This window comes from Plecotus auritus (genome assembly GCF_963455305.1).
Source record: "Plecotus auritus genome assembly, chromosome: 5".
NCBI lineage: Eukaryota > Metazoa > Chordata > Mammalia > Chiroptera > Vespertilionidae > Plecotus > Plecotus auritus.
In genome coordinates this window covers 23,849,579-23,870,918 of record NC_137776.1, presented here as the reverse complement: position 1 = coordinate 23,870,918, position 21,340 = coordinate 23,849,579, and the positions used below count along the sequence as shown (strand labels likewise).

General features: G+C 46.9%; 3 protein-coding genes across 16 annotated transcripts; 1 reads left to right on the top strand and 2 right to left on the bottom strand.

Moving 5' to 3' along the window:
* Nucleotides 1–293: 293 nt before the first annotated feature.
* On the bottom strand, nt 294–3,651 carry STK16 (serine/threonine kinase 16). Of its 4 annotated transcripts, none has more exons than XM_080670792.1 (8): nt 3,471–3,612; nt 3,078–3,266; nt 2,288–2,507; nt 1,901–2,034; nt 1,612–1,732; nt 1,391–1,486; nt 868–989; nt 294–762 (listed from the first exon to the last, which is right to left on the bottom strand). In XM_080670792.1, exons 2-8 carry the CDS (start codon nt 3,161–3,163, stop codon nt 624–626), a joined length of 918 nt encoding a protein of 305 aa, XP_080526918.1. In that variant the 5' UTR covers nt 3,164–3,266; nt 3,471–3,612; the 3' UTR covers nt 294–623. The 4 variants fall into 4 exon arrangements, with proteins under 4 accessions (XP_080526918.1, XP_080526917.1, XP_080526916.1 ...); XM_080670791.1 differs by having other exon boundaries at nt 304–762; nt 3,611–3,651; XM_080670790.1 differs by having other exon boundaries at nt 304–762; nt 3,078–3,612.
* A 25-nt stretch (nt 3,652–3,676) lies between these two features.
* GLB1L (galactosidase beta 1 like) lies at nt 3,677–14,579 on the top strand. Of its 6 annotated transcripts, none has more exons than XM_080670784.1 (17): nt 3,677–3,904; nt 5,296–5,406; nt 5,553–5,719; nt 5,999–6,149; nt 6,308–6,368; nt 11,064–11,158; nt 11,259–11,433; nt 11,521–11,579; nt 11,685–11,806; nt 11,912–11,952; nt 12,129–12,247; nt 12,562–12,636; nt 12,741–12,830; nt 12,956–13,069; nt 13,364–13,495; nt 13,769–13,984; nt 14,150–14,579. In XM_080670784.1, the coding sequence occupies exons 2-17, from the start codon at nt 5,335–5,337 to the stop codon at nt 14,417–14,419; spliced, it is 1,959 nt and encodes a 652-aa protein (XP_080526910.1). In that variant the 5' UTR covers nt 3,677–3,904; nt 5,296–5,334; the 3' UTR covers nt 14,420–14,579. The 6 variants fall into 6 exon arrangements, with proteins under 6 accessions (XP_080526910.1, XP_080526913.1, XP_080526911.1 ...); XM_080670785.1 differs by having other exon boundaries at nt 3,711–3,964; nt 14,150–14,578; XM_080670786.1 differs by having other exon boundaries at nt 3,718–3,904; nt 5,159–5,406; nt 14,150–14,578.
* ANKZF1 (ankyrin repeat and zinc finger peptidyl tRNA hydrolase 1) lies at nt 14,520–21,301 on the bottom strand. Of its 6 annotated transcripts, none has more exons than XM_080670779.1 (14): nt 21,046–21,301; nt 20,724–20,905; nt 19,364–19,476; nt 19,041–19,143; nt 18,730–18,923; nt 18,226–18,338; nt 17,987–18,134; nt 17,482–17,710; nt 17,143–17,292; nt 16,054–16,528; nt 15,785–15,896; nt 15,485–15,652; nt 15,063–15,148; nt 14,520–14,854 (listed from the first exon to the last, which is right to left on the bottom strand). In XM_080670779.1, exons 2-14 carry the CDS (start codon nt 20,869–20,871, stop codon nt 14,731–14,733), a joined length of 2,163 nt encoding a protein of 720 aa, XP_080526905.1. In that variant the 5' UTR covers nt 20,872–20,905; nt 21,046–21,301; the 3' UTR covers nt 14,520–14,730. The 6 variants fall into 6 exon arrangements, with proteins under 6 accessions (XP_080526905.1, XP_080526904.1, XP_080526908.1 ...); XM_080670778.1 differs by having other exon boundaries at nt 20,724–20,873; XM_080670782.1 differs by lacking the exon at nt 19,364–19,476 and having other exon boundaries at nt 20,724–20,873; nt 21,046–21,293.
* Between the last annotated feature and the right edge of the window lie 39 nt (nt 21,302–21,340).

Genomic DNA, 21,340 nt, shown 5'->3' with positions numbered 1-21,340 from the left:
CCACCCAGAAGCCCTTGCCTGGCAAACCAGCTGGGCTGCTCTAAGCTATCCACCCCTGGGAATGAAAGAAGGTAAGAATGAGTTGAATGTGCGTTTAGGGGATCGTGGTTCCAGTTCTTGGCAAAGAAGCCTACTCAAACCAGAGCAACTTTTTTTAACTAAGTTAAGCTAGAAGAACTGCCCGTTGCCAATCATGCCTCCTGACTCTACATGAGTCCCTCTTTTCCCCAGGCTGTTCCTCGGAATTGGCCAGACTTTGGGCCCCTAATATCTCCTCTCACTCCAGGAACAATGAGACTAAGAGCCACACCAAGCTCCTTTCACTTTATTCTTCTATTTATACATTCTCCTGCTCCGATTTGGAAGCAGACCATGATGTAAGCTTGGCAGTCCTGCTCAGATCCTTTATCAGAATCTATCAGTTTGCCTTTCTCCATCCCCCACCCACCCCCTCAGGCTCCCTGTCCAGTTGTCCTGAGGGTAAGAGAACAGAGCAGAGATAGAAGACTGAGCTGACTCTCCCCAGCCCCCTGCCCCAACTAAGAGAGCAGGCCTGGATAGAAAGGATGGAGATTCCAGTGAAGGACAAGGCACAGGCCACCTCAGCGTGGCCATTGGTTTGTTCAGATTTGGGTAGTGTGCTGGCCTGGAACTGGGGGTTGCAGAGCCTCCAACTGACTGAGGAGGAATGGAATATAAGGGCGCTGCAGGGGGTCCACAGTCATCATCGAGGCCAGCAGCTGCCGCAATGCTGAAGAATGCCTGTGGAGGGAGGAGGGCAGGGTGACTGAGGGGCACCCATCCGCCTGTGCCGAGGCTCCAATGTCAAGGAGAGTCTAAAGTGCTTGGTGCCCCTTCATCACTCACCTGGGGCTTTGTGGGATGCTGAGTTGGTTCTGTACAGCCAGGGCCACACTGTCACCCTTCTGAAACACCATGTCATAAGGGCCTTCCCCAAACATCATAGCATATAGCACACAGCCTAGGGACTGAGCATAACTTGGTTATTCCATAAAAGGGGACCAATGGAGATGGTAACTCCTAATTCTGTAGTAAAAGGAGACTACATAAACTAAAAGGACTATGCTAATGTCAGCCACATGACAGAGAAACTGACAGTTAGCTGGAGGCCTCTACAACCCTTGCTTAGCCACTGTCTTTAGCTGTGACTCTTAGCTGTACCAACCCTGTTCAAAGGGCAGAGTTTTACCACTTCCTGAGCAATTGAGTACAGTGTCAGTGACAGTTCTCAGGAAGGAAGTTGAGGGGGATGGGGACATACATGGTTCCTGGGGCCCCATGCACTGGAAACCAAAAACCTGCTCCTCTACTCCACAGGGGGTACAGAGCAGCTCCTCTCCCCCCAGATTCCCACCCGCATGCTCCTCACCCAAACATCAGTCCGCTCATCGATGACACACTGGCTCTGCACAGAGAAAAGCTCCGGGGCCCGGTAGGAAATGGTGCACCGCTGGGCTGCCCAGTCCTGGAACAGTGGCCCCAGAGCTCAAAAGTGGGGCACAGGTCATGGTCATGTGACGAAACTGGGAAATGCACCAGAAGCGGTCAGGAATTGGGAAGAGGTGGGCAAAAGAATTTGCAGACTCTTACCTGCAGGGCCAGAGCTTGGCGGGAGCTCTCCACATGGATGCGCGCTTGCTTCATGGAACCCAAGTCCATTAAAACCGGCTGCCCCTCATCTCCAAGTAAGATATTGGTGGGCTTCAGATCCCTGTCGGGAAGTGGAAATGACCCATGAGCATCTCTGGACAGGAGGCTAGAATCCCAGGGAGGCATAAGAATCACGGGGGCTGTTCCTTGGGAGGAGAGCTCAGACCTCTCATTTCTCTTAGTGGGGGCTCTTTCTGTCCCAGAAAGTACACAGGACGTTCCTACTGACCTGTGGGCATAACCCTGGGCATGAATGGCTTCAAGGCCTCTGCAGATACCCAGCAACAGCTGAAGGATTTCATCTTCAGTCAAGAAGTTGCCTTTGTCTTTAAGCCTTTCTATCTCATTCCACAGCGTACCTCCCTGCAACACAAATATTCCCACAGTTGGTTTTTCAGCTTCTGTTCCGAGTCTGATCCCTTCCCTATGTCAAAAGTTATCAACCTTTTCACCACACAACCACACCCTACAGTCCCATTTGGAGTCCTCTAAACTCCAAATCTGAAGTGGTCAAACCCAAGACATAGCCTCTGATTCCTAACATAACTTGACTGCTCACACAGCCCTTGGTTGGTGGCTCTGTTGCAACCCCTCCATAGCCAGGAGACTTTCTGACCTTCAAGTAAGGTAGTAGCAGCCAGGCCTCATGTTTTGTGCCCCGCTCCTTCAGACAATAAGCCACGAGGCGAAGGATGTTGGGGTGATTGAAGAGGTGATGCATATCTGCTTCTCGCTGGGCCTCCTCCACATCCTGCTGCTCGTGACACAGGATTCGCTTCAGTGCGTAGAAGTGTCCATCATGTAACCCCTCCACTAGGTCCACATAGCTGAACCCACTGTGGGCCAAAAGGGTCAGTGAAGGGCCACGGTCATCTCCCACATTGCTTGGACCCAGAGGAACTCCCTGGGGAGAATGGAGATGTCTTTCCCATTTAGTAGAAACGCTCCCAAGATGTGACTCTAAGAGAAGTTTGGAGATTATTACTTTGAGCGCAAGAGCTGGGACATAGTAATATTGAGGTCCTGTGGTCTTAACCCAGTGTTCTGCACATGATAGATGCTCAATAAACATTAAGAGAATAGTCAACATATAGGTGCTGTGAACCAGGCACTGGCAAGACATTTTATATGCCTTATCTTATTTAATCCTCACAGCTCCATCAGTGACACAAGATAGTAATTATCTCCATTAAGCAGATGAAGAACCCATGGCTTATCAAGGTCACACAGGTCGATTAGGAGGCCTGGCTCCAGAATCCACTTTCTTGACTAGCCTGTCACTAGGCTCTGTGACAGGTGAGTTAAAGGATAGGCTACAGAATAAAACCTTTGTGCCCCTAATCATGTGCAGTCTGCTGACCTTCAATCATCATAACCCTGGGGACTAATCATTTCCAAACACTCACCCTTCCCCCAGTTTCTGGATGAAGAGGTAGCGCTTATTGTCAATGATGACAGTTCCCGGAGAGCAGATACACAGCGCGTGGCCCATAGTGTCTCAGTCATCCTCCTCAAGGACGGTCTGAGGTGCCAAAGCGTTCGTCCAGGTTGAGTGGGCTCTTCCGGGCGATGCGCTGGGGGCCCAGCGGATCATGCTGGAAGGAAAAGAACGGCAGGGTCGCGGGTCGGATACAATCCAGACGACCCTGAAGTACTGATGTGGAGAGCTCAGGCCCAAGTCTCGGAATCTAGAGAAAACAGGTCCTGGCGATATCATCTCTAAGAAAGCTGGGATCAGGTGTCTTAAAGCCTCAGGCCAAGCAGCGACTACCAGACCGCTTCCTCCACCACCAGCCCACCTTTGGGCGGCCCCGTCTCCCACGCCCGTTCGCCGCGAAGGCAGGGCTGGGGAGTGCGAGGCTTGGGCCCATCCCTTGCAGAGTCCACCCCCGGCCTTGGCGTGCAGACCCCGGTAGGCCAACCGAGCTTCCCCACTGACCTGGCTTGGGCAGCAGGGAAGCGCCAAGGACCGGAAGCAATGGATGCGTCATCATTCAGCGCCGGCGTAACGGCCCGCGGTGTCCTAGCAACCGCCCGGCATACGGAGGATGTAGGGGCGTGGAGTGGACCAGCCGGGGGCGGGCTAGGCCTGCGGGAGGACGGGTACCTGGGCCCCGGAGAGGGTTCCACACCTGGCCTTCTGTAAGGGTCAGGACGAAAGCACCTACGCCAGCGGGGAGCAAAGCCGGGCTCGGCCCGAGGCCCCCAGGACCTCCATTTCCCAATGCTGGAGGTAGGAGGCCTCATACCTCCGGCGCGCCAAGTGGCCGAGTACAGCCCAGGCCCGGGAGTGGTGGGGAGGGGGGAGGGGATGGGGTAACGGGGGGCGGGGAGGGATGGGGGGCGGTTGCTGGCGACCTGGACTTCTGGAACTCTAATCAGTACAACCCTGGGGACTCTGCCTATATCCCACTACCCTAGTCTCACTGGTTAAGAGCTCAGGCTCTTGAACCAGACTAGGGTCTAAATATGGTCCTAATAATAGCCTACTAGCAGTGCGACCTCGGACAAGTTATTTAACATCGCTTTCCCTATCTATGAAATAGGTATACCACTACCTAAGGTTAAGTGATGGCCTACTTCAAATTCCAGCTCTACTAAACTAGTTGTGTGACCTTGGACAAGCTACTTAATATTTCTGTTCCTCAATTTCCTCATCTGTAAAATGCAAATGATAATTATCTACCTCATGTAGTTGTTTGGAGATTAAGTGATATGTGAAGTGCCTAGCACAATATCTGACGCATAGCCCTCAGTAAGTGTTAAACAGAAGTATTACTATTATTATTATTATTATTACTCTGATTCTCAGGCTTAGGACTGTGAAGGCAGGAGTAATGGAAATCCCCAAATTCCCAAGCCTTGGCACCAAGCAACTGTCCTTGACATCTTTTGCACAGACAGGCAGAGGTAAATTAGAAAGGGGCGCACACCCAAAGAAGATGGAATAGACCTTGATGGTGTCTTTTGCTGAAATAGGGCTCTCCAAGAAAAATATCTGTTTTGTAACCTGCCTCCCCAACCTTGCCCTCCCCCTTACATATCACTGGGAAGGTCTCCCTACAGTTTCCCTTTGTTTCTAAACCTGTTTTACTCACCCCCTCCAGGTTCTGACATTTATTTAGATTTAACCTGCTACATGTGGGCCCTGTGCCTGATACTGAAGATTCAAGATGAACAAGGTCCCAACCCTTAAAGAGCTCGTCTAGGTCTAGCAGAGCACGGGTTCTCAATCTTGAATGTGCTTACGATCGCCTGGGTATCTTGTTAAAATACAAATTCCGATTCTGAGGTCTGAGGCAGGACCTGGGACTCTGCATTTCTAACAAGCTCCCAAGTGACTCTCATAAAGCTGGTTCAAAATATAGAGGACTTTATCTCTTCCTAAAACTAACTTGCTCTGTGCATTTCTATGGCACAGCAAATCAATAAATGAAGGATGGAATAAGGTTAATGATGATTTTTTTTTTTTTTTGTCTAAATAAAGTAAACCACCTTTTATGGAGAAAAAAATGTAGAGGACTTTACAAACTAGTAGAGGAGCCGAAGACGGAAGTCCGGGCTAATTGCCTGGCAACTTGAGGTGGTCTCCGCCCCTCTTTGCTCACTGAAGTTCCCTCCCAGGAATCCGCCACGTGACAGTTGGAGCGCAGGCTAAGCGCCATGGCTCCCAAGAAGCCGCTCTGCCTTCTCTCCCTGCTGCTGCTGCTCCTCCTGACGCTGCTGCTACCCCAGGTGAGACAAGAGGATTAGATCTGGCGTAGAAGACAAAGTGAAAATAACAAAACTCTTGGCAGACTTAGTTCCATCTCTTCTGCTCTTGGCAGACGCCCATTACCTCTCCTCCAGACCCCTGCTGAGCACCGCCTCTCCCTCTGCAGGCAGACACTCGGTCCTTCGTAGTAGATCGGGAACACGATAGATTCCTTCTGGACGGGGCTCCGTTCCGCTATGTGTCTGGCAGCCTGCACTACTTTCGGGTACCTCGCGTGCTTTGGGCTGACCGGCTTTTCAAGATGCAAATGAGTGGCCTCAACGCAGTACAGCTGTAAGAAGGGCTCAGGAGAGCCATGGAGGGGTGGGATTTACTTTTCCTACCACCCTCTTATGGAGGGGGTCGGGACAGGAAGACTGCTTGGGACAGGAAGACTGCTTGGGTGTGATGAAGAGTTAGAGCTCCAGGGCTTCCAGGCCAAGGGTGGGAAAGGGTGGGCCTGGATCTCCTTCCAACAGCTTCCTGGAGATTCCTTGTAAGGCCAGGAGCCCTTATGCATCCCAGGCATCTCCCATGCAAGCTTTGGGCCCTGTTAACCTCTTCCTTTCTCAGTTATGTACCCTGGAACTACCATGAGCCAGAGCCTGGGGTCTATAACTTTAATGGCAGCCGGGATCTCATTGCATTTCTGAAAGAGGCATCTGTAGCGAACCTGTTGGTCATACTGAGACCAGGACCTTACATCTGTGCAGAGTGGGAGATGGTGAGTTAGTTGAAGGGATAGAACCAAAGCTACCCATGTGGGGTTCCTAGGCTCTCCCCTTCTGCCCATACTCTAGGGCCACTTCCAGCTCTATACTTAATTTCTTCTCAGACAACAAAACCCATATGCTGCTTTTGTTGTCTTTATGTTTGTCTCAGGGGGGTCTCCCAGCCTGGTTGCTTCGTAAACCTAATATTCATCTGAGAACTTCAGATCCAGGTGAGTTGAAAGAAAAAAATTTAACAAGGAAAAAAAGCAAACAACAATGACAAAATGGGTCATTTGGGTGCCCAAAACAAAAGACACCATCCCCAAATTGGAGATCATTCATTCAAATATAAATTGAGTGTTTCCTTTGTGCCCAGCAAGATGCTAGAAACTGGGGAACCAGACAGACTCAGTCACTGTGCAATGGAGCTTACTATGTAGTGGAAGAAATAGATTTTTTAGGAAACCAAAAATCTGTAATATTATTGCAAGTTGTAAAAATACCACACAAGGAAATAGACAAGGAGTTCAGATAGTGAATAATAGAGAAGACCTCTTTTAGGTAGGGAGGTCAGGAAATGCTTTTCTGAGATGACGTTCAGTTGACTAGGGAAGGAAACGTTCTGGTCATATGAAGAGTGAAGTGAGAATGACCAGGTAAAGGGGACAGTGTATTGTAAGGCCCAGAGATGGGAAAGAACATGGCATGATTGAGGCCAGCATGGCTGGAGCATAGTGGATAAGGGAGAGAGTGGTATGTCCGATGTAGGACTTTGTAGGCCATTCTAAGGGGTTTGCATTTTATTCTAGCATAGTGGAAAGTCATTGAGTTTAATCAGAGATGTGACATGATCAGATTTGTTTTCAGACTACTTTAGCCTGGATGTAGAGAATGGGTTGAGGGGAGTAAGGATCATGGTAGAGAAACCAATTGGGAGACTAAGCCTGTAGTTGAGGAGATGATGGCTCCTGGACTATGATAATGGTGGAAATGGAAAGAAGAGAGCAGAATTGAGATATAGGTTGTTGACAGATTTGATTGAAACGGTAGGGGTGCCAGCAGTGTGAGTACCCAGTCAAGATGGTGGTGCCAGCCCCACTGATGTGGCTCAGTGGTTGAGTGTCCACCTATGAACCAGCAGGTCATGGTTCAATTCCTGGTCAGAGCACATGCCTGGGTTGTTGGCTCTACAGTTGGAGTGTGCATGAGGCAGTCAATCAATGATTCTCATCATTGATGTTTCTATTTCTCTCTCCCTCTCCCTCTCTGAAATCAATAAAAAAATTTTTTTTAAAAATGATAAAGTATTGATGGAGCACCAACATGCAGTGTAATTTTTAAAAATGGTTATGATGATGAATCTTAGGTGTAGTCTCTCACTTCCTTTTATTTATATAAAGATTTAAAATTGATTTTTAGAGAGAGAAGAAGGGAAAAGTAGAGAGAAAAATCAGTGTGAGAGCAAAACATTGATCAGCTGCCTCCTGCATCTACTGGGGATCAGGTCTGCAACCCGGGCATGTGCCCTGACTGGAAATCCAAACAGCAACCTTTCTGTGCACAGGATGACACTCAACCAACTGAGCCACACTGACCAGGGCTGCAGTCTCCTGTTTTCTCAAGGACACCAGAAACCTCTTAATGTTAAGTCCATGGTGATTTCTCGGACCTCATCTTCCTTGACCAGTCAGCAACATTTAGCACAGTTGGTCACTCTCCTTTGAAATACATTTTTCTCTCAACTTCCATGATACTACACTTATCTGGTCTTTGCCCCTCTCCCCACAATCTTTCCGACCACTCCTTAATCTCTTACTGGTTCTTCTCCGTTTCCTTTTCTGCTAAATGCTTGAGTGTTTCAGATCTCAGTCCTTAGATGCTTCTCTTTTCTGTGTTCATGCCCTAGACCAAGCATGTCAAACTCAAAGGCTAACACAGGCCAAATAAACAAGGTTTAAGTTTATGTGGACCGCAATAAAACAAAAGCTTCAATTTTCATAGAAATGTAGGTTTATTTCGATAGAGACATGCTGAATACAAAGGGCTGAAATAAATGAGTAATTGTTAACATAAAATAATAGAACATTTTAATAAAAATTAATATTTTTTCTTGAACATTAACTTGCCAGACACTGAATACTAGTAACTGCACAAATTAATAAGCGTAGTGCAAATAAACCTATTTCTCTTATTCTCCAAAAACAAAATATTTCCTGTTGCGCACACCAAACAAGTCAGTATAAGACTAATGACGTGGAAATCAGCTGCTAAAATATTCCCTGCTAGTATTAGTGGAGAGAAATGGTGCACCTGCGCGTAAGGAGCGAAAAGGAAATGAATGCAACACAATTATAGTAATCAGTCATTAGTGAACATTGTAGTTCGTTATTAATAATCATGTATAACAGGATATTGTAAAAATTAAGTTACAAAATTTTAATTAAAACGTTTCTTACATACCATTATATTGGCTGGGCTGCAAAAATATTTGTTGGGCCCATGGGCCGCGAGTTTAACATGCTTGCCCTAGACCATCTCATCCATTTGCATGGCATTATATTCCATTTATTAGGTAATGACTGAAATATGTTATCTCCAAGACCTTCCTTTGGCCTCCAAACACATTATCCAACTGCCTTCTTGACTTCTGCATTTGGAGATCCAACAATCATAATGATACAACTAAGCACTTGATATTGCCTCCCAAACTAGCTATTCCAACAATCTCCCCGTTTCAGTTAATGGCAACTCTTATTTTCCAACTGATCAAACTAAACACTATGGTGTAATTATTCATGTATTCTTTCTCTTGCACCCCATGTTTGGTCCATCAGAGAATTCTGTCAGCTTTACTCTCAAAATATATTGAATTCAACTACTTCTCATCCCTCCACTGCCACCACTCTGGTCCAAACCACCTCTCTCTGCTGGATTATTAAAGCTTCCTAACTGGTTTCCTGCCTTTGCCCTTCTCCCATGTAGCCTATTCTCAGTACAATAGCCAGTGTGATCCTGTTAAAATATGTTTATCATATCAGATCATGTCATGTCTTTGCTTAAACCTCTCCCACAGGTTCTCATCTCACTCAGAATATGAATCAGAGATTCCTTAAAATGGCCTACTAGTTCCTACCTCATTGTCTCAGTCACCTTCCTGACTTCTACTCTTCTCATTGTTCACACTAGCTTCATTGCTGTTCTTTAAACCCACCAGGTCTTCTTGCAGAATCCCCTTCACAGTGAGGTCTTCCCTGAGCCATCCTCTAAAGTTTAAGCTCTCCCACCTCACCATTTTATATCTTCCTTTTCTGCTTTATTTTTCTCTCCTTGGCATTAACCCACTATATTTTTTACCTCTTTAATTTATCAACTGCTTCCCTCACTGGAAAGGAAATTCCCAGGGATTTTTGTCTATTTCTTTCTATTCTATATCCCTAACACTTACAATAGTGCTTGGTGCTAGTCACCACCCATAATTTTTTGTTGAGTGAGATTTAATGTATGCTTGGATTAAAGAAGGCAATAAAACCTGGGCCTCCTTTATGCAGAACACAAATATAAAGGAATTAAATATTTTATTCCTTTTTTAGAATTAAGTCTTTTAAGGATACAAAAATATCCTCCAAGCCCTAACTGGTTTGGCTCAGTGAATACAGCGTCGGACTGTGAACTGAAGGGTCCCAGGTTCGATTCTGGTCAAGGGCATGTACTTTGGTTGCAGGCACATCCCCAGTGCGGGGGGGTGGGGGGGGTGCAGGAGGCAGCTGATCGATGTTTTTCTCACATTGATGTTTCTGACTCTCTATCCCTCTCCCTTCCTCTCTATAAAAAAAAATCAATTAAAAAAAATATCCTCCAAAATATCTTTTATCAAATCCACCTTCAGGAGTCTGCTATCTGCTAGGCATTGTCCTCAAATTATAGGGACCAAACAAATGAACCTGACAAAATTCCTGCTCACTAGTGGGGAAGACCAACATGAAACAATTACAGAAATAAGTGCTTAATTATAATTGGGTATGTGTTTGAAAGAGAAGTATCAGGTGATATGAGAGTGTGTAACAGGGGGATCTACCCTAATCTAGGATATCAAAGGCTTTCTTTTTTTTTTTTAATATATTGATTTTTTACAGAGAGGAAGAGAGAGGGATAGAGAGTTAGAAACATCGATGAGAGAGAAACATCGATCAGCTGCCTCCTGCACACCTCCTACTGGGGATGTGCCCGCAACCAAGGTACGTGCCCTTGACCGGAATCGAACCTGGGACCCTTCAGTCCGCAGGCCGACGCTCTATCCACTGAGCCAAACCGGTTTCGGCACAAAGGCTTTCTTAAGGAAGTGAAATATAAGTTAAGACCTGAAGACTGAGTTGGAGTTGGCTAGGTAAAGGAGGTGGGGAGAAAGTGTCAGGCAAAGGTAATAACATACATGAAGACCATGAGTGTGAATCAACAAAAATCACAAATAGGAGTTGAAAATTTTAAGCCATGAAACCTGATATAATGCTTTTTCAGTTGTTGACTTAAATCACCTGGACTGTCTGTCACATCAAGGTGTAGGTCAGGCATTCTACAGTTCTGTGAATTCCCATGTTAGTTCACAGCAATCTTGTGTACATTGATTACACAATATAGCTCCATGAGATGTGTTTAACCTTTTTCTTACATTTAAAAAATAAATTTACAAGAAACATTGCTTTAAGGTTTCCTGTGCTCAAACTTCTTGCCATGCAAATAGGGTTGAGAGCTTCTTTTCACAAGTTACTGCTTCCCACATTTAGTTATGGACAATTGGGATGCAAACTGCTATTCCTACAATCTCTCCTACAGTTCAGGCAGCACTGAAGCTCCTAGCATTGATGCTAGGAGTGGGGATTGTGGAGGTGGTGGTGCCCTAATGAGCAGAGCACTGCTCCTTCCTTTAGACTTCCTTGCTGCAGTGGACTCCTGGTTCAAGGTCTTGCTGCCCAAGATATATCCATGGCTCTACCACAATGGGGGCAACATCATTAGCATTCAGGTACAAGTGGAAAGTTGACTGGGCAAGGGGAAGGAGGTTCCAGGGGTTCTTAACCTTCTCCACCTCATGGCTGAGCTCTTCTTTTCCTTTCTCCTGGCAGGTGGAGAATGAATATGGTAGCTATCGGGCCTGCGACTTTGGCTACATGAAGCACCTGGCTGGGCTCTTCCGTGCACTACTAGGAGAGGAGATTTTGCTCTTCACCACAGATGGGCCACAGGGACTCAAATGTGGCTCCCTCAAGGGACTTTATACCACTGTAGATTTTGGCCCAGGTCTCCTAAGCAAGGGTTAGGGTGGAGTCTGGGGAAGGAGCATTTCTTCTGTGATGTTTATCTTTCACCCATGCCTCCTTTCTGCAGCTGACAACATGACCAAAATCTTTGCCCTGCAAAGGGAGTATGAACCTCACGGGCCACTGGTGAGAAGCCAGAGGGGAGGGCAATCAAGGCAAGAATCACGGGTGGGAATGGGTTGAGCTCGGTTCCCCATCTTGCTCATGGCGGCTCCTTTCACTTCACACTAGGTGAACTCTGAGTACTACACAGGCTGGCTGGATTACTGGGGCCAGAATCACTCCACACGGTCCATTACAGATGTAACCAGAGGACTAGAGAAAATGCTGAAGTTGGGAGCCAGTGTGAACATGTAACTGGACCCTGGGGCCAACATGAATGTAATTGAGTGTTGGGGATGAAAGTTAAGATTACATGGGTCAGCTCATGCTTTTCCCCCCACCTTCCCTCATTTCAGGTACATGTTTCATGGAGGTACCAACTTTGGATACTGGAATGGTGAGTCCAGATGGTCCCTGGGGTAGAAGCAGGGAGGTAGCAAGGAATTAGAATTTGAGGGCTGTGTGGATTAGGATATCTATAAGATGGATATGGCCATCACTGCCCCCATCTGATGGCAAAATTCTCTGCATGTGCATAGATGTATTGAATTAATTAAATTGGTTTGACCCCAGGTGCTGATGAGAAGGGACACTTCCTTCCAATTACTACCAGCTATGACTACGATGCACCGATATCTGAAGCAGGGGATGTCACACTCAAGCTTTTTGCTCTTCGAAATGTCATCAGCCAGGTGCCCTACCACTTCATTAAGTGCCAAAGGCTTTTATTAATTTTGGGGAAGGGAGTGCTAAATTGTTTGTAAAGAGTTCCCAAAAAATCACTGGTGGTTGTCTAGGCCACTGAGCCCTGTGAGCATCCCATAAAAACATTTTTCACTTGCCCAAATGGGACTGTCTGGGGAGATACACACAAGTATGTGTAAAATTACAGGATATTCATGACCCTGAAGCCATTCCCTGGATGCCAAGTTAAGAACCCTGTGCTAGGGTCTTGGAATAGGGGTTGTGTGGTTTTTCTATGGCTCCTGAGAGAATTTGGGCTCAGTTCCAGGAAATTCCCTTGGGACCTTTACCTCCCCCCAGCCCCAAGATGATGCTCGGACCTTTGACCCTACACCTGGTAAGCTCCTCCCTATCTCTTCTGATTCTATTATATTATCCTCTAAATAGCCTTCTATTCTGAAACTTCCCTTTTATGCTGATATTGCTCCCTTATTCTAATAGGATGGATATTTGCTAGATTTTCTGCACTTACTGTGCCCCCAAGGGCCCATCCATTCAATCTTGCCAATGACCTTTGAAGCTGTCAAGCAGGTAAGGCATAATCCCACAGCCAGTAGATAAGGGAACCTTCCTTACCAGCTATAGCCAAAGGTTTCCTAAGTTCCACATCTTCCCCATTTTTTATATCAGTTTATTGTAAGTACTCATTCTTCCAGGACCGTGGTTTTATGTTGTACCGGACCTATCTAACGCAAACTGTTTTTGAGCCAACACAATTCTGGGTACCAAACAACGGAATACATGACCGTGCCTACGTGATGGTGGATGGGGTACGAACCTAATTCCAGGCTACCTTGTGAGCCCCCCTTTCCTCTCCTCTCAAGCACCCTAGCCTTAAGTTCCCCTATCTACCTTTTCCCACTGCCTGCCCACATTTGCAGGAGGTCCAGGGATAAGCTTGGATGAGAAAGAGTTTGACTAAGGGTAAGGTCCAGAATGGAGAGTAATTGACAGATGGGCTACATTCTCTTTCCCCTCCAAGTAATTATCCTAATGTGGCTTCCTGTTTGGTGGCCAGGAGCTAGATACTGAACCCTTCCCATCATAGATCTTCTTATCCACAGGTGTTTCAGGGTGTTTTGGAACGAAACACAAAACGCAAACTATTTTTGACGGGGAAAATGGGGGCCAAACTGGATGTCTTGCTGGAGAACATGGGGAGGCTCAGTTTCGGGTCTAACTACAGTGACTTCAAGGTGAGCTAGCTTTGCCCGTCGCCTCACCCCATGACTTTATTGACCAAACTCCCTAGAGGGACGTCCCATAGCTCCAGCAGCATCTGAACAGAGGAAGAAAAATGGAAAGATAGGGGCCTAATGGAAGATAAGCAAGAGCCATGTCCTTAGCAAAGTAGTGACTTGTAGGGATCTGGACATGGCTACTAATTGGATCTCAGGGCTTGATTAGGGACAATTTCACCTTAGAGATTATTGAATGTGATGATGAATTTTCATTTGCCTTCTTCACAGGGCCTATTGCAGACACCAATTCTGGGGCAAACAATCCTTACCCAATGGCTGATGTTCCCTCTGAAAGTTGATAAACTTGTAAAGTGGTGGTTTCCCCTCCAATTGCTGAAAAACTCACGCCCTCAAACTCCCTCTGGCCCCATCTTCTACTCCACAACGTTTCCAATTTTAGACTCAGTCAGAGACACATTTCTCTTTCTACCTGGATGGACCAAGGTATTGCTGATAGTAGTGGTTGGGATGAGGATGGGAGGTGGTAAGACAGAAAAATCATGGAAGAAGGGGGAACAGAAATTATTCCTCTGATTAGAAACCCAAAAGAGGATAATTCTACTCCCCTGAGAACTGACCATTTATTTTCCTCTCCTCCCACCATGACAGGGTCAAGTCTGGATCAATGGGTTTAACTTGGGCCGGTACTGGACAAAGAGAGGGCCACAACAGACCCTCTATGTGCCAAGACCTTTGCTGTTTCCTAGGGGAGTTCTCAACAAAATCACATTGCTTGAGCTAGAAAATGTGCCTCCCCAACCCCAAATCCAATTTCTGGATAGTCCTATCCTCAATAGCACCTTGCATAAGACATACATCTACTCCCTCTCAGCTGATAAACAAAGTAACTCTGAACCAATGAAGTTAAGTGGGCACTGAAAGAAAGGTAACCCTTGGACCTGGGACATGGAGTGGGCAGGATCCCTTGGTAATGGCCAAGGTGACCACAAAGAATCAAAGGCCACAACAACTGTACAAGTGCAGTTTCCTTGCCAAACTTTATTGTGATTAAAGTTCCAGAGACAGTACCAGCTCCACACATCTCTATGGCACTGTCTTTGTCCGGGTTCCTGAGTCTCTCTCATCCCAATCTTCCAAATACTCTGGTTTCTCGGGAAGGAGAAACCTAGGACCAATGTAAATGTACCCTCTCAGGGTCTAGAGCTGGCCCTGGGTGGAGCTGTGAGAGATCAGGAAGAGGGCTTCCTGGCCTGACAGCGATGATCCTGGAGGCAGCGTGTGGAGCAGAAAGAGAAGTCAAGGTAGTGAAAGGGAATGAGGCCTTGGAGGGATGTCCCACAGCTCAAGCAGCGTCTGAACAGAGGAAGAAAAATGGATGTACAGGTACCCAGAAACTTTCGATCCAAGTACCCCTGCCCCTCCTCCTGCCATTTTTGTTTCCACTCCATAGGTTCAAAGAACTTCTCACATCCCCTCAACAGCCTTTGTATGTGGGCACTCATTCTACTTGCCCAAACATTATGGTCCGCCCATCATCACTCCTGCCCCCCCCTCCACATACCCAGCATTGACGATTGCAGAGTCAGGGATCTGAGGGGTAGGGGCTCCCAACTGAGCAGCCAGTCGGCGCTCTGCAGCCACAGCTCTCTGAGGGGAAGAGAAGTTATCTCAAGGACAAGGCCCCAGTGGTGGGAAGGGTACCTAAGAAGTAACAGTTGAACATTGGGAAGGGACTAGACCAGGGGTGGGCAAACTTTTTGACTCGAGGGCCACAATGGGTTCTTAAACTGGACCGGAGGGCCGGAACAAAAGCATGGATGGAGTGTTTGTGTGAACTAATATAAATTCAAAGTAAAGGAGCGGAGGGGAGAGCAAGAGAACCGGATACAACAGCCAGATCCGGCCTGCGGGCCGTAGCTTGCCCACGGCTGGACTAGACCTCTTAGGAAGTCTCGGGGTGGAAGAGAAAACCTCCAGCCTCACCTTCTCTCTGTCGCTGAGAGCAGCAAATCGCTGCTGCTCTTCTTGCTCCTGCTTCTCCTGCTCCCTCTGTTTCCGCTGCTGTTCCTCCCGTTGCCTCCGGGCTGCCTTCTGCTCCCTTTTCCGCATAGCCTTCCGGGCTTCCATTTCTGATGTCAGTGGCCCTGGCACCTGGAGGATTTCGGGGAAGGTATGAGGTAAGACACATAAAAACTATCCTTGGTAAATCGAAGAAAGTAGAAGAGATCTAGGCAGGATATATGATGCCATCCCACTCTGCTGCTGCTTCCTTTCCCAGCTGACCTGAGCCTTGCTGTAATCATAAGCATCTGGATTCTTCTCCATGAACCTTCGGAACTCATTACGTGTTGCTTTGTCAGCTGCAACCGTATATGGTGGCCGAGTCCGGAAGTCCCTAGGTGTGGAAACCCCAAAATGGGTTCAACTTGCCTATTGCATTTCCTAACATCATCTAACCAGACCAAGGGGAATACTGTCAAGTAGCTAATGCCAATGTTAGTCTTCAGATCATCCTCTCTATACCCTAAAGGGCTCACCATGGGAACCCTTACCGGACAGTGGGGTCAGCACCTGCCTCTAGCAGCAAGCGAACCACTGAGCCTCTCCCAGCTGCGGCTGCTGCATGCAGGAGGGTGAAGCCACTGGAGCCCAAGGGGGCATTGAGCAGAGACAGAACTTCAGGGTCTATGGGGCTGGCAGCTAGCTGGATTTTCAGCATCCCAATATCTCCAGCTCTGCAAGCAGCAAGAAGCATGTCCCAAAGCTCTGGCTGACCAGGGACCTTGGCCTCATCCATGAAAGGCTCCAAAGCTTTGGTTGACTGTGAGAAGGCCTTGTCTTCTTGAGGTTGTTGGGGAAGAGTCACATGTGCCCCAACCTCCAGGTCTTGGCTTTTCTCTCTCTTATTCCTTTTTCTCCTCCTCCGCTTGGGCAATACCTCAAATTCACGAAGATCCAGAGTCCCCATTGTCGACTCTACTAGATCCAACTCTACCTGGAAGCCATCCTCTCCCTCTGACTCTGAACCTAGGGAAAAACCCAACATATTAGATCCATCTAAAGAATAAGCAGACAGTGTAAGGATGTGGGTTACCCCAGATGCATAAGAATGTACATAAAGAGAGAATCCAGATCATCTTGAAATAAAATTATTTGTATTGTCACCCAAGATAAAGTAACACATTGGGAGCTGAATTCATTAGTATGACATGCAGAAATGAGGCTCTCAGTCCCAACAAGTACAGTCCTTAGACTCTCCCATGAGCAGCCTTAAGATGGTGCACACACAGGAAAGCATAGAAGCAGTGACAGCTATGCAGGCCAAGAGTTTGCAGCCCAGGAAGCATCTAATAAGACAGGTAAATTCTGTGAGATTCATGCAACACATATTTAAATATTTTCATGCTAAGACTTTTCTGAGTACTGGGGATATATCAATGAACAGAAGCAGTAATAGGAGATCTGGAAAGGTCACTAAACATGTCTCTGTAATTGCTATCACATATCCCATATCAACAGACCTGTGTGTGTGTTGCATGAGGCTCATCTATAAATAGGAAAGCGAGAGAAGGGGATTTGCTACTGCATTTCCAGGACAAACACCCAGATAAAGTTTGATAGTTGACAGGTGGTACTCAAACCCTGTTTTGGAGAGTCCTCATTCTGCTCTACTGCCCCATGTTCATCACTGGGGACCTTTCTTTCTTCCTCAATAGCCTTCTTCCTCTCTCTCATTGTCTTCCAGTATGAATGAGGTGAGTCCAACCTGACTGTCTCCCGGGGGTCTTCTCCTGCCATAAAACAAAAGATGTTGCTCAAGTTTAGCTGAGGAGAACCCAGCCCAGGTTTTCTCCATGAAGATGGGATTGGGCTGAAGTCCAAGGGCTAGAAAATCATCTGGATGCACAAATGAGAACCCGAGATTTGGTTTAGAAGGTACAGGAAGGTCTATGGAATTGGGATCAGGGTCAAAGGCTTACCATGGATCTGCAAAGTGGTCAGCTTATGGAGCACACGCTGTAGCTCTTTGAAGGTGGGTCTGCGGGTTGCGAGGGGGATATCCCAAAGTCGGGGATCCCCCCGTTGCAGGGGTGCCCCTTGGCCTCCAAAGAACAAGGACCGGCCAGACCGGGGGGCACGCAGCAGTATTGTCCCAGCCTCCCCCAACGCCTTAGCCCAGCCTGGCTCTGCCAGCAGGTCACGAACATCCTAGAGAAGAAAGTCATAGCCCTGTATATCTTCACTTGTTATTTTTAAATCTCCAACCAAAAAATGGCCCCATGTGTAGGGAGTGAAAGGCAGAAATTAACACGGAGGGAGGAAGGACATGACTGAGATTCCTGAGGATCTATCCTATTCTACCTTTATCTACCCAGAAATAATGAAGACTGGAAGATAAAGGAGTCAACTGCTTTACTGTACATTTAATAAGTTGAGGGGAAAAGGTACATTAGTGGGCTACGAAATCTGAGATGCCTAACTTACCTTATATAGTGCAGCTTCATTGTAGCGCCTCAGGCTGGCTCCAGCAGAGCGAGAAGCCCCACCCCTGGCATCATGAAGTCCCTGGGCTGTGCCACGCTTGGCCCGCACTGTGTAGCGGTGAAAGGTTTTGTGTGTCACCACTTCTTTTCTGTAGACAACACAGACTCAGTACTGGAAAACTGGTACTCCCAGTTGAACAGGATCCATTCCATCCTTAACCCCACACAGCACCCTCTCACCCTTGGAAAATGGCACCAGCAAAGTGCCCAGCTGCAGCCATGAGTACCACACAGTGTCTAGGACCTCCACTTTGCAGGTTTTGTAGCAGCAGTTCTGGCTCTTCTGGGAGCACCTAGATGACAGAGGAGCAGCACTAACATATCTGTTACATTCATTGAGAGTAAGAAACCAAGTGCCAGTGCTAACTGCTTCACATGCATTATCTCATTTAATACAACCACTTGAGGCATGTCTCTATAGACAAGGAAATGTGAGGCTTGTAGATGTAGTTAAGATCAAGTGGTAGAACTAGAATCCAAACCTAGATTGGTCTGTTTCTAAACTTAATTCCATCACACTTGACCCAAGATTCAGGCCAGTTCAATACAAGACTGCTGTTAAGCCTGATACCCACACCCAATAGGAAGGAAGAAGAGAAGTGAGAAATGGACTGCGCGTAGTGGAAATCTGTGCTGAATGTACAAAAGGTTGGAGTTAACCACACAACCTGTGCTGTCACTTGCCTGGTGAGGGCCTAGGACACAGCGATAAGCATAAAGAAACTGGCCCTGGGCATTTTGGAAAAGAACTCGATGGGAGCAGAAGCCTTGGGATCTGTCAGACTTCTCAAACTCAACCCTCTCCTCATCCAGTATCTGTAAGTCCTCCTCATGGGCTGAGTCTGAGTCTTCCGATCCTGAGATGCTGGAAAGATCTCCTGAAACATGAGATATATGTTTGATGCCTCATCTTTGAACTTTCCTCAAGCTCCTAAATGAGGGCCTTCCTCCACCCCCATGTCCTATTCCCACAAAGGTCTCCCATCAGACATCACCTGTGGAGCTCTGCTTTTCAAAGTCCAGGGCAGACAGGAGAGGCTTGTCCTTGAGACGTTGCTTTAGGTTAAACCGATGCCAATCAAGCTTATAATGTTCCCTCTGGTAGGAGTCAATGAAGGGAGCAGAATGGAAATATGCCCCAGCCTGGCCTTTTATGGTACCCAAGACCAGTAACAGGACTCCAGGAAGTATGACTGGGTAACATCAACTGCCTTATTCAAAACGTGAACCTTTATTCATTATCCATCAAATGTCTACCTCTCCTCTCCCACTATTCTACTTTTTAATCCACCATTTGTTTCTGCACCTGGTGTTTTACCTGTTCCTGATGGTTCTGGAAGGTCTGGTCACAGGTTGAACAAAATAACTTCCCTGAAATATCCAGAGGACCCTGGAATGGTTTTCTTTCTGGGCTTGTTTTCACCCCTAAACCTAAATAAGGGAGGGTAATTAGAGGTGGAAAGGGAGTCCAAATGGATAGTACCTGGAATTTTATTCAGGGTTTGATATATATATAGCAGAGGAAGATACAAAAGAAAGAGATGGCATGTCCTTGCCTTCAAGGAATTTATAGTCCATTAATGATTCAATAAATGGCACATGCCAGGCCGGCATGGCTCAGTGGTTGAGCATCAACCTATGAACCAGGAGGTCACGGTTCCATGCCTGGGCTGTGGGCTCAATCCCCAGTGTGGGGCATACAGGAGGCAGCCAATCAGTGATTCTCATCATTGATGTTTCTCTCACTCTCCCTTCCTCTCTGAAATCAATAAAAATATATTAAAAGAAACAAATAGCACAGTAATCACTTTATACAATAAAGATGCTTCTGAAAAGAAACATGTAAAATGATTATAAGTCAAACATTGTATTTAAATTAACCAAAGGGATTTAGAGGAATCTTGCAGAAAATATATGTTGGTATGGTTAAAATTATTTTTTTTTATTTAAAAATATATTTTATTGATTTTTTACAGAGAGGAAGGGAGAGGGATAGAGAGCTAGAAACATCGATGAGAAAGAAACATCGATCAGCTGCCTCCTGCACACCCCCCACTGGGGATGTGCCCACAACCAAGACACATGCCCCTGACCGGAACCGAACCCGGGACCCTTCAGTCCACAGGCCGACGCTCTATCCACTGAGCCAAACCGGTTTCGGCTTAAAATTATTTTTAATTGTTCAAAAACCACTTCCTGAATGCCAATTTTTTAGTTTATGTTTCCAATTACAGTGTGCAGTTTGTTTAAAAAAGGTTCAAGAAAAACATAGCCAGAGACAAACTAAAGTTGTACATAACCAAATATGATATTGTTTTATATTCAGCATGAAGGAATGATTGATTGGAATTCAGTTAAATTTGTACTATATCTAGGAATTTTTTTTTAAAGGTCTAGGAGTTTTTGGAGTGTTTTTGTAGGTAGGGCATTACTGAGACAAGAACATAAGCAATGGCAAGAAAGAGACTTATTTGGAGACACTAGTAATTCAGGGGTCTGTGTTAGAAACAACCTCGAGACTGAGTGAATTTAAGATACATTTTGTCCCGTGGAAGCAAATGTCAACAAGGGCTCCTAAACTGGGAAATACCAATAGGAATGTGTTCTCTGGAGGAGCAATAAGCTGCAAAGAGCCCTGTCATGTTTCTCATGGGTTCACCCCAAATCTTCCCGGATACCTGGAGAGGAAGTCCGCAGTGCCGGGGCCAGAGTCTCCCGGGGATGGTGTCTCACTAGGCCCAGGCCCCGAAGGACCGGTGCATCCACGCTGAGATCAAACAGGGAGACCGAAGTAGGAGCCTGGGCTGCTGCTGGAGCCGGCGACATGGCTGAGCAGAAAAGAGGGGAGAAAAGCAGAGCCCTCCCCAAGCGAGATCCGTCAGCCGCGTCTACTGCCTGCCAGACTCGGTCTCCACCGCGCTGCAAGGCACCTCGTCCCTCACCCCGGTACCAGGAGTTGGCTTTGGGGTTAATACATGACCCCAGCTCGCTTTCTCATACCTCCAGTCTCCGGCCACACAAGAGTGAAATGGGAGAGCATCCAGCTTTCAAATCGAATCCAACAGAGTTAAAATCACTCAAAGCGACCGCTCTTCGTTATTCGTGCGATGAGCTCCATCAATGACTAAACCGCGTGGACTCCTCCTGGCTCTCAGAAGCTGTACCACAAATCCCAAACTGCTGCGAGTTACGCACGTCCACAGTTCCAAATCTGGATTTCTGCAACTCCACAGCAATCTCGCCACTACGGGGCCGCGAACAGGACAAACAGCAGCGCCCTCACCTGAGCCCCGCC

Bases quoted from the DNA above. Each gene is read 5' to 3' on its own strand.
- STK16 (XM_080670791.1), bottom strand. From the start codon at position 3,163: ATGGGCCACGCGCTGTGTATCTGCTCTCCGGGAACTGTCATCATTGAC. The intron at 1,487-1,611 runs GTAAGAGTCTGC...CCACTGTTCCAG, and splicing joins GCCAAGCTCTGGCCCTGCAG to GACTGGGCAGCCCAGCGGTG. The intron at 990-1,390 runs GTGAGGAGCATG...AGTTATGCTCAG, and splicing joins ATGAGCGGACTGATGTTTGG to TCCCTAGGCTGTGTGCTATA.
- GLB1L (XM_080670784.1), top strand. From the start codon at position 5,335: ATGGCTCCCAAGAAGCCGCTCTGCCTTCTCTCCCTGCTGCTGCTGCTC. The intron at 6,150-6,307 runs GTGAGTTAGTTG...TGTTTGTCTCAG, and splicing joins TCTGTGCAGAGTGGGAGATG to GGGGGTCTCCCAGCCTGGTT. The intron at 13,985-14,149 runs GTATTGCTGATA...CCACCATGACAG, and splicing joins TTCTACCTGGATGGACCAAG to GGTCAAGTCTGGATCAATGG.
- ANKZF1 (XM_080670778.1), bottom strand. From the start codon at position 21,085: ATGCTCTCCCATTTCACTCTTGTGTGGCCGGAGACTGGAG. The intron at 18,339-18,729 runs GCAAGTGACAGC...TCTGTCATCTAG, and splicing joins GTGTCCTAGGCCCTCACCAG to GTGCTCCCAGAAGAGCCAGA. The intron at 14,855-15,062 runs GTATGTGGAGGG...TCCTCTGTTCAG, and splicing joins TCTGCAATCGTCAATGCTGG to ACGCTGCTTGAGCTGTGGGA.